The sequence below is a fragment of the Stegodyphus dumicola genome, chromosome X1 (genome assembly GCF_044657685.1).
Source record: "Stegodyphus dumicola isolate Sdum_Otavi_A_Nest chromosome X1, ASM4465768v1".
NCBI lineage: Eukaryota > Metazoa > Arthropoda > Arachnida > Araneae > Eresidae > Stegodyphus > Stegodyphus dumicola.
In genome coordinates, this window is record NC_140780.1 from 255,682,577 (window position 1) to 255,694,585 (window position 12,009).

The 12,009-nt window shown below is 34.0% G+C and overlaps 1 protein-coding gene across 1 annotated transcript in view; it reads right to left on the reverse strand.

Moving 5' to 3' along the window:
- Window positions 1-12,009, reverse strand: part of LOC118198383 (TWiK family of potassium channels protein 18-like) — a 95,395-nt gene that overhangs the window by 14,101 nt on the left and 69,285 nt on the right. Inside the window, exon 3 of the mRNA XM_085807553.1 lies at window positions 817-1,037. Coding sequence (XP_085663679.1) covers window positions 817-1,037 — 221 coding nt within the window. The remainder of the gene's footprint in view (window positions 1-816; window positions 1,038-12,009) is intronic.

The window sequence follows — 12,009 nt, forward strand, 5'->3', positions numbered from 1 at the left end:
GGGCGTGCAATTCATCATGATTAAATGGGTTCCCAGTGGTCAGGCTGTTAATCAACACTACTACATTGAAGTACTAAAAAGACTTCATGAAAAATTAGGAAAAAAAGGCCACATTTATGGAGTGATGGATGGCTGTTGCATCAGAACAATGCGCTTCCTCACACGGCCCTATCTGCCAAGCAGTTTCTGACCAGCAAAAACATTACTGTGACGGGGTGTCCTCCTTAGTCACCTGATTTGGCTCCATTCGACTTTTTTTTATATTTCCTAAAGTTGAATCTTGCTTGAAGGGAACTGAGAAATAGAAGAAATTACAATAAAATTTCTGCAAGAATACAGTATTTTTATTGCAAAATCGCTAAAGGGAGAAATAATGAGATTCGTTTGATAGACAACCTATTAATAATGCTGAAGCTGCGCCAGGGTGGTTGCGTTGATACGTAAGTACCGCGAAAAAATAATTATAATAAAAGTAAATTAAATGGCACTGTATTTTGGAATTTCCCTAACTATAAAAATGAATATAATATTACATTTGCAAAATATAGAATTTTAAAAGCATAAAATAAAATATTTGGGGGATGTCTTTAGTCATGTGATGTTTTTCAGTTGCACAGACTTTTACCATAATATTTTGTATCACGATGCCTTGAAACTGCAAAGTTTTGTTATCGCTTTATTTGGTACCGTGACATCTTATACTGCAGTGTTTTGAAAATTTGCAATGCTTTATTTTTTACCATCATGTTTGAACCATAATGTTTTCTTTCTCACCTTATTTTCTTCCCATTTGTTGAAAGGAAACTGAATACACACCTGCACTGGGACTGCTGTAGCTCGTCTTCCCATTTTCCTAGCTTTGCGGAACTTTCCAGTGTGATAAAAAAGCTTGATATAGAAAAATGCAGCTTTGATCCAACGAGTAAACAGCTTTCCGAGATCTGCAAGAACCATGAGTAGAAACGGGATACCAATGAAAGCGTAAACAATTGTGATTGCTTGGCCCGCTACAGTGGCTGGAACGATGTTTCCATACCCTAATTGAAATATAACTTACATTAGAAAAAGAAGACTTTTAGCAAAGATATTGGTACCGTAAATCAAATTTCGAATATACTGTCTAAAACTCTTGGTAACAGCAATTTGCCTTAACATATTATTAAGTATTAAGCAATCGTTACTGATCAAGTTAAGCAGTTAATGAAAGCAAAGTACTTACCTTATTTTATGCAGTTTAAATACGAAATAACTTTTCGGTATTTGATCGCTGAATTATGAAACATAAAGGCATTATACAGTAATATAGAGTCTTAAGTTTTTGCACAGCACCACTTTCTACCGTATAACTGAAGGTGAGCACCTGATTTAAGAAGTGAATGTTTATACTCTATGCTCTCCTTGTTTTAAAAGGGTGATAATTTACATAAAATAGTATACGGACTAAATTACCTTTGGCTCAAATATAGTTCTTTATTACCTTTTTTAACATTATCGTTGGACTAGAAGTTACTTCAACGTGTGTGCCAATTGATCAAAAGTCTTCTTTTAATTAATTGATATAGGCGCTCTTAACTGAAGGTATGGGTTCAAATGAACTCCAACGATGTGTAGGGAATGACACCACTGCAATCCGCTGTTGAGCAAGCTGTCCTTGTACTCAAGTTTTGTTTTTCACACATCTTCTTAGATAAACATTTGCCAGGTACTGTGGCTGGCCCTTATTCGGTCATTTTTCTTGGAATTTTAACGCTTTATGCATTACTCTGATTAATTTCAGTTTCAGTATCATTCGAGTCAAGTTATACTCTCAAAGGAAGATTACCCTTTTTTCAAAATCAAAGGTTATATAATTGACAAAATGCGATCAAAATATTTAAAATATGTGAATTACAGTTATTACGACTTTCGTATTGCAAAATGACGAATCTAAACTTAGTTTAATATTAACAAATATGAAATTTTAAAATAAATTCAGAAGAATATACATACCACATTTAGCAGATTGTATCCAGAAAAAATACTCAAGCAAATAATGACATATATTAAAACTTACGAGAGTACGAAGTTCTGATATTTACCTAAACGGCCCCTTGACTTCGATATATTTCACTTGCATGGAAAATCCTCTTTCTCCAGATAAAATAATAATATTCTAGATTCAGAGGTTTTTATCGACAGGGACGTCGCATGTGTCGCGTAATTTAAAATATGTTATATATACACATCTTGCCATCAGTTACTTGTACAGATTATACAAATAACTTGTACAGATTATACAATTTGAGATAAGATATAATTTCCGATTGGCTAGAATGGTTAGTACCGAAGTACCTAAGCAAAGTTTTTGAATTCATACTGGTCATGTTGTGAGTACAGCTAGTCAAAGTATGAGTCAACTAGAAAAGTACAAGTTTGATTTTCAAAGCTTCGGAAATGAGGAGTTCTTGAAGCTCCTGCAAGTCTTGGTGAGCTATTTAAGCTAAAACTCAACATTAAATAAATTTAGTTATATTATATACATGGAGTATCAGAAAAATAATGCAGGATTTAAATTTACAAATCGAAATTTTATTTGCGCATGAATTTTCAAAATTGGAACATGCTTTTAAAGAGTAAACAATGCGATTAAATATGGAAAATAATATCCAGAAAATGTCCATGTTTCGGGGGCCGCATGAAAAATGGCGCCTTTCTGCTGGAAGAACATCTCATTAACATCAAAACCAAAGTCCGTTGCTTGCAACTGCGACTGCAAAAATGCTTCTATCTTCTCTCACAACCAACTCACTAGTAACCGGAATGTGGCTACAACTGGTGCGCAGTTTAAATTGTGCGTTAATGATACTTTTGTGTCGTACTGGTCCACAGCAAGAGATTTCCTATCCGTCTCTTACCAGTTCTTTAATGAGAAATCGCGCGTTAATTTTGAGTCACGCTTTATATCTATATGTGTGCATTTCGAGGAAGAACGTGTACAGAATATCTCTTCTTTAAGCAGCAAAAATGTTCTGCATATAAGAAACAAAAGGAACTGCATATAAGCATGTCTGCAATAGGTAAAATATTGAAAAATTGGATAAAAGGATTTTTCCTAACTTCTCGAAAGATAAAAAACTAACTTTTAATGACCTCTTCTTTGTAGTTGCAGTAGCTTGAAGGGTAAAATTTACTAAATTATGACTTACAATGTGAAAAGGATTTTTTATAACAGGACTCGTGAATCCCGTCAAAATTTATTGCAAGAGTTAACCCCGAGAAGAAAATCAAAAACAAGAAATTTCATCTCAGAAAGATTTTATTTGAAGTGTTTTAGACAGCGATTAGCTCGATTTCAGACTGCTACAGCATGGTCGAGCCTTCACTATATTTGCAAATTGCAATTTTTACAAAATGCATATATGAAATGATGGAGGTACTGGAAAACACTAACCATACTCACCCGCTACGACCCCATGGGCCAATGATCTCTTCACCAAAAATGAAATAATAGTATAGTAATCTGTTTCAACAATAGAGAGGAGGCTACCTGTACCTTACGGCTATCAAGAGAAGCGGACGTGCTGATGGGGTGTACGATGTTTTCCAATAATTTGGTAGAAGGTATTAAACTCAGCAGAAGATTATATTGAGCGACTGTGAGGATTTGTACCTATGGTAAAACAGTCTTTTCCCTACAATCGATTTGTTGCCAGTATCTTTATACCAAAACATTGGCAAGATACTGAATATTATAATGGTAGATATGTTCTCCAAGAAAGAAAACCTTTATTATTGCTTTAAAAATAACCTGATAGTATGCTAAGATAAATATTAGGCATAAGTCTTCTATCATCACGCTAGAAGGGTGTATAAAAAATTTCTCCTTAATTTCTCGTTTGGGAATGAGGTCTCTTATATTTTCTCTCAATGTAAATTCTAGCATCCGTAAAGAAAAAAAAAATTCCCAACAAAATATTAAAATAAAATTATTCCCTCCCAATAGCAATGACAAATAATTATGCTAAAATTACCCTGGAGACAAATATTGCAGCCAAGCTGACGACATTTGGTGACTTTTACCCACACTGGTGGCGTTTCGGAAGATTTCGGAAAATGCATTTTCTAGGCCCTAAAAGAAATTTTCCTCAAAAGAGTGTTTATTCGTCCCCTAAAGGAAAACTACTGATAGGACGTTGTGGCCAGCCGTCTGTCAGTTGGATTCGAGGCACTTGTCCGTTTTACATTGTTGAGCTTCTCTTCTGTAATTACTGCTTTAGATTTTACTCTGGAAGAACTTTTAATCTTCTGCTTCGTACGTAAAGGATACCTTATTCCTTCTTTTCACTGTTTGAGATATTTATACCTATTTAACATGTTTATAAGTGCTGTTAACTCTCCTCTACCATAGTTATTTAAGGACATCTTCCCGAATCCATGGCTTGCAAAAATAATCCAATGAAGACTTAAATGTTTCAATGAAGAATTATAAAACCCTTTAGTGAAATATATATATATTTACTCTGTGTTACTCACTTTTCCGCTTTTTCTCCTCCCTTTGAAAAATAATCAAAATGAAAATTTAGTAATGTAAATAGAAAACATTTAATTTTGTGTCTGTGTGTTTTTCCTTATTGAACTTTTCACAGAGAGGATCTCCCCCCCCCCTTCCTTATTCAAGCTAGAATTAACTTATCAAATTATTTACCAAACATTTTAATTTATTTTCTTCGAATATAATATATTCTTTTTGTAAATATTAAAGCGTTTGCCGAAGCGTCATATGAATTTTCGTAGCGCTGCGACATATAATTCTTTTAATGGTACTTTTCAGAAAATTTAATTTTAAATAATTATTGTGAATTGATTCTAATTAATTTTATTTAGAATTAGAAAACGCTATACAATCACTAAAGCTGAAAAAACAACTAATAACAAATAAATAAGAAATAACACTACTAATACGAGCAGCCTGACACACAAAAACATGGAAACCAAAGAAAATATTTCAGCTGAAGAAATAAGACTAAGAAATACTTATTTAAGACGAAATAAGTCTTAAATAAAGTACTTAAAAATTACAGTACACAATGTTTTCTCTTGAACGGTTTCAAATTCACCTCTGAGAGATCCAGAATAGTGCGATGCATGATATCAGAAGATGATATTTACTTTTTAGCCGCGATTTGTCTTGAAAACAAAGCGAATTTTTGAGGAACTTAGGTTGAGGAATCCTGGAGATAATCTAAGAAGGACATTAATTTTTAAAAATTTTTTTGGAAATTTCTTTAAAATGCTGGCCATCCCTATTCAAGTAGGTAAGAGAGCTGAACACTAGTACTCGTTTGAGCTGGATTCTAACACCGGCGAACGGTCTGGCTGCGTGGGCGTTTTCCTGATGCATAACGTAAACAGAGGCGATTTCTATTTGAAATTCTTCTACTAAGGCACCCTTTTCCTCTTTAGGTATATAACTCTAGCCCTTCGGCGGTTGCGAGATTAAGCAAATCTTTTCTTTCCAAATACGCGCGATATCTGTCAGTCGTAAATTTCTAATGCGAGATGTTTCCGTTTGCGCTCACTGCGGTAATTGGAATGTGAGCTGAGCACGTTGATGACCATCAAAAGGCTAGTGTGCTTTGCCGTGTTCAGTTAAACAAGCAAACATTTATAATACAGGATTCACAAAAACATATAATGCTATTTCCTTTTTCTAAGAAAGAAAATAATTAGGATATTCGAAATTAAATATCTGAATAAAAGTAACGAGCTTTCCCTTGACCTTTTACCAATAATTTCAGCTAGCTCACTTCAGAGTTTCATTCGCAACGTTGAATGTTATACTGGTTTGAAAAGAAATATGGCTGGTTCTATTCCTAAATTAAGTAGCTCGACCTGGGTTCAAATCGCGACGCACGGGCTGGTGCATCGGAATTTTCGTGTTTTTCTCCCATGCGTGATGTAAGTACGAGGCAGATTTCCTCTAAAAAGTCTTCTATGAAGGCGTTCTTTTCTTCAGGCAGATATCCTTTGTATGCTTTGCCCTAATCCGAATAACCCAAAATAATCATATATCTTCAACAAAGGGAAGGCTGTCAATTAATCCTTGTAATAATCCTTGATTTTCGATTGTGAAACGAGAACTTTTTGACAAAATCTAGTGAATCTTGAGTATTGATTTTCTTTTCAAATCTTCACTATTTCGCTGTGATTTCTCTCTATGTGTAGCGTGAATACGAGCCATTTTCATTAAGACAGTCCTCCACGAAGGCATTCCTTCTCTGAAGCAACTAGCCCTCGTGTATTTTGACATAAGCCAAATAATCGAATTCAATCCATTCACTGTTTCATTGAAAATTCTTTGTAAATGGTTCTTAAAATTTTGCAATTCTCGACGATATGTAATTAAATTATCAATTCAATTAGTTATGATTAAAATACAAGAGTTATGAGTTATTTAGCTTGTTCGTATAAAAAAATTATTGCTTTAGTTGAATTTGAGTTTGTCACGCAAATTGCAGTTATTTACAATTTTTAAACTTTTACATACATCGATTCTATGGGAGCAAAATGTAACTGGTGTAAAATATGTAACAGTTCTCATCATTTTTATCTACACAGCACCTTCACCTTACTTTTATCTGCCCATCAGTTAATCCATATAATAAGATCATTTTCGAAGTATATTTTTATTAAAAGTATTTCTAATAGTGTAGTCCTATTATATCTGAGTTGAAAGGAAAACGTTTTCCCCACAATTCTCATTCCCAACAATAAAAATTGTTTCACCATTCTCCGAAGAGGTGAGTTCACCTTGCGCAGAAATGGATAATATTTTTTAATCAAGAAATTAACTTTCCCGTTTAAAGTTTTGCTTAAATGGAACCGCGTTAAGAATAGAAGAAGAGAGCGTAAAGGATCGTTATTATCAATAGAACGGCGAGCGGGTTAAAAACCATGTGGGTGTTACTCTTAGCGTTCACGAGAAACTTATTTATAGCCCTGAGACGATCTGACACGTTAACTAGTCACTTGCACCGTGTTAAGCAAGAAAGAGAAAGGCCGATCATTACCTTTTCTTAGAACTAACCGCCTTCACGTCCAAGGTTTATTGTGCTCTTTATTTAAACAAACGCTTATTTATGAAACCTTTAAAAATTTCCGTTTGCTTTTTTGAATGTGCACGAGACTTTTATAACAAATTAGAATTTAATTTGAAGACAAGTATATATTTAGTAAAAATAAATAGACACAAGTTAAAGTTACATTCATCTTACAGCTTCTAATCTGCTTTAAACAGTCAATTTACTTCCTAATGGCTCAATAATAAGTGACTAGTGAATTACTGCAGGTAAGTTATCGCCGTTTAATTAATATTGTAATAATCAACTGAATTCCAAAACAAAGCAGTACTAAATTAAGAGTACTCAAACACAATTTTATTGAATTGTAATCTGTGGGAACAAACTATTAATATACGAGAGTCACTCTGAAATTTTTGAGATACACATAGTTTTTTTAAGTTATATTTACGAAGTTTTAAAAGTGCTCAAAGTATCCATTATCTATACACTTCTGTAGACGAATTTTTCAAATATTAAATGTCTCAAACCATTCATTTTTTAAAATCGATGAGAAAAATGCATTTATAATCTCATTAGTCCCATCTTCGGAATGAAAACGACGTCCACGTACGTTCCTTTTTAGATTAACAAATAGCCAAAAGTCACACTAGCTATGTCCGGTGAAAGGATGGATGCTGCATAACGTTGATGTAGAGGGTGGTTACAATTAAAGTTCCACTTTAAGGTGGTCATAAAAGGAAAACTCCTGGACCAAATGTTATCAAACTTGGCAATTGTGTAAAGGAGGTCATGGGAATTTATTTTCCGCGGAAAAAAAGTTCTAAAACTCACCACCAGGGGGAAATGGTGCTGTATTAGCTCTTAGCATATTTGCATAAATCATTTGCTTCTTCCTTCCGTAAGCCAATTACAAGCGATTGTGGTTTTGCCTAACCTCACAAACAGTTTCGTTTTAGAAACGATTAAAAACGTTTTAAAGCGATATCATCATGTCTTAGAGCCGAATTCAGGCTTCAAATATCACAAATTAGAGATCTGTAAGAAAACGACTTCCGGAATGCGCACACGTTTGCAAATGATTTGCCATCTCACATTTTCCAATCGCTAATTTGTAGTTTTCACGGACGGATTTTTCCGTTACACGAATGATTCACTCGACTTTTATCGCCTTCAAATCGTAATTTTATTTAGGTCAGTGTTTCTTAAGCGTATACAACATATGAAACCTGTGTAACAAAAGGTTAAGTTAGATACAGACTCTTATTTCGTTTAACAATATTGCATACAGCGCCATTTCTCCTCTGGTGGTAAGTTTTTGAACTTTTTTCGCGGAAACTAAATTCCTATGACCTCCTTTATACGATTACTAAGTTTAATAACATTTGATCCAGTAGTTTTTCCTTTCATGACCATTTCAAAATGGAACTTTAATTATAACCACCCTGTATTTTTGTTCAAGAAACTCAACTGTCTATCTTGCTGAATGAGATGATGCATTGTTATAGTGGAACATGGAGTCCTCTAACATTCACTTCTTGAAAAATTCTGCAAGACACTTCGTTGGTGTACCAGTTAACTGTGATTATGTGTACCAGTTAACTTCTAGCATTCCAGCTTGATAGCTTTGACCAGTACCGTACTTTTGAAGAAAACATTACATTTTCATGGCACGTTGCCTTTTCACCATTGTGGGCGAGAAATCATCTGCAAATACTTATCCTTTACTTTCTTCACGTGTTGTTACGTCAAAAAATGATATGTGCGTTTCATCATCAGTTACGATTTTAGAAATAATGCAGGGGCCACCATCTTCAAATAATTTAAGGGTTTAGTTACTGATTCTGACACGCTCCTTTTTTTTTTTTTTTTGGTGCTCAATTAAATTATGAGGAACAGTTTTTTCATATGCAAGTCTTCATGAATAATTTTATGTATGGCAGCGGATCCAATGTTAAATTCCTTCTGTATCATTTGGTAGGTGCAGCGATTATCATCGATTAGCATTTTCCGTACGACAGACACATAACCCGGGATTACTGCTGAAAACGGCCTTCCTCTGTGTTCTTAATCATGAAGAGAATTGCGATTTCTGTGAAATTCTGTAAACCATCTAAATACAGTAGCACGAGATGAATCTCCGTTTCCAAATGCTAACTGTAGACTTTGAACGGATTCTTCTTGATTTAATCCCGCTTTAAAAACATAATTTGTAATAAGAATAATAGCGTGATAATGTTCTCGCGTCAACTCTATTTTTCGTTCTGCCTAAAATTTATTCTACGTTAACCTACTTGGAATTGGCTGATAAAAAATCGTCTGCTAGGCTAAAATAACTCATATTTTCATATCGAACAGTTAATTGTTTTTTCTGCCACTCCTACGAACATCTCAAAAATTCCAGAGTGATCTCCATATACATCGCTCTTTGTAGTGCAGTAGCAAATTTTAAGCGACTTAAATCTTCTAAAATTACAACACAACTATTTCTTCCTAGATTATATATTTCGACTCGGATTCAAATCCCGTCCAGAAGGCAGGATGTATGGCAAAGCGGCCTATCATTAATTTCCGTTTTTTCGCAAGGAAGCTCTTCCAACTTTGAACTCTTTAATGTTTCTTCAAAAAATATATTAGGATCTGTTGATCCAGAAATAATAATAGTGAAAAATCAAACTGCTAATATTCTATAGATAAGTAGTTAAAAACTGTTAAATCCAATGAGATTTAATGAGTGCTACTGAAGATTTTCCAGACTTTCAAAATGCAGGTCTGCCCCACCAGCGGCCGAGCGGTAAAGTCGCTGAACACTGGTAGTTCGGTCCGAAGTTCGAATCCCGCGAACGGGCTGGCTGCATGGGTGTTTTCGTGATTTTTTCCATGTGTAACGTGTATACGAGCCAGTTTCCCTTAGAAAGTCCTCCACGAAGGAATCCCTCCCCTTAGGCAGATAGCCCTAGTATGCTTTGCCATAATTAAATACACCAAAATGCAGGTCTGAAAATTTGGAAAGTCATCAGTATGATCTATCCAAGCAGCGAAAATATAAAATGACAAACGAAGGGATAAAAAAGAAAGATAAATATTCTGGCTACCAATACACACTAACTACAAATAAAAGGATGGCGAAAAATGATGGAAACTTATGCTTTGGAAAATTGGGTCAGTATAAAAAAAATTCTAAACTTCATTATCTTACAGCAAAAAGCTCTCTCTTATTGTAATCGCTTTAGCGCAGTGAAAATTGGTCGACACTTTATGTGATAATAAATGCGTTGACTACGGTTTGAATGTGAGGCACAGTAAAATAATCATCAAAGCAATCTCTGCACCATTTGCAAAAAGCAAACTGAATTGAATAAAATATACAAAATTCAAGGCCGAGAGCGGCCGATTATTGAAACCGCTGAACGCAAGTAATCCGACAGGGGTTTGAATCCCTGCGAGCGGTGTGGTTGCATGACATTTTGTTCTTTCCATATGAAATACAGATATTAGCCATTTTCCCTCAAAAAAGATCCTTCGTATCTTCCCTCTCCCCCCGATGCCTAAATTTTTACCGTGCTTAAATTTATTTTGGCCACGTTACAAGATATATTTTCGCTCTCTTTTTCGCCACGCCAGAATTTTATTTCCTTTTCCCTGTGGTCTCCTGAGACTTTTCGGTTCGCTTTCAATTCATTATTTGACGAAACATATGTGAATTCGCATTTAAATATGTTATCTGATTAGTTTTCAGAATCAGTCCCTTAATTGATGAGGCGAAGATTTCTTTTATCTCTTTAAGAATCGTAATTTTTCTCCGGTTTATAGTCTTTTAAAACCTTAGAAATGATGTTTTGCTATTTAATAGCCTCTTGCATAAATCTGTTAATTTCAAACACTGAGCTGTATAACCTTAAACCAATGTTTGGATCGCACTGTATGCATTTATCTCAAATAAAGACGTTCTATTGAATTGAAAGTTTAATCCTTTGTCTTCATAGTTTTTAGATTTTGGAGCAACAAACATAACTGCAAGTTAAAATTATGTTATTTACGGTTTTCAAAAACAGAAAAACTTGCAAAAAACTGAGAACAGTTGGACAGTCATTAGTTTTTTTTTTTTTTTTTTTTTTTTTTTTAAGCAGGAGTACATGAAAAATATGGGCTATCGAATGAACAGAATATTTACAGCGCATGGAATCTTGAGGAAAAGTTAGCTTTTGATGATTAGAGTATTTACTTTTTTTTTTTAGCTTCTCAGTTTAATTTTTTTCCCTGTTGTTTTAATGGCTAGGAATTTTCGGCTAAGGCAAGTTTCCAAAGGCTTTTTGTAGACTGCAAATTTAAAAATAAATCTATAGAAATTTAGTAGTTAGTTTCAACTTAAATTCTTTCTTTTTGAGTATTTAGAATCAACTGTATCTTCTCTACCCCCAAATTAGTTCAAATTTCAGATATAAGTGCAGACCACAGCCCTCTTGAGAAATTGAGGAAGTGTTTTCCATAAAACTGAAGTTATTGGAAATAACGCAATGCACCGAAAACTGGAAATGTTTCTCCTCATTTAGAAGTGTATAATATTAAAAGAATTAATTACTAAGTGAATAAGAAACGGAAAAATTTCAATTCTAATTATACATGGCGAAACACTATTTTACGAAATTTTAAAATTCTGCCAAATTTTGTCTGATAATTTGCCATTGGTTATCAAAACCTCTATATTTAATATTTTTTGGATGATGTATAGAAAATTGGCAGCTAATATTTTTATTATTGTGTATTTCTAGATGAATATGCATGCATATATATCATATGTTTCAATATTTCTACCATTTATTATTCTTTTTCCTTGTTGTTTGTATTGGGTTTTTTCTGTTATTACTTTGTTCGTTTTCAATTTTTATTACTTTAAATGATAGGGTCGCGCATAGGGCAATTGTATCGTTACCGAAAATATTGAGATGAG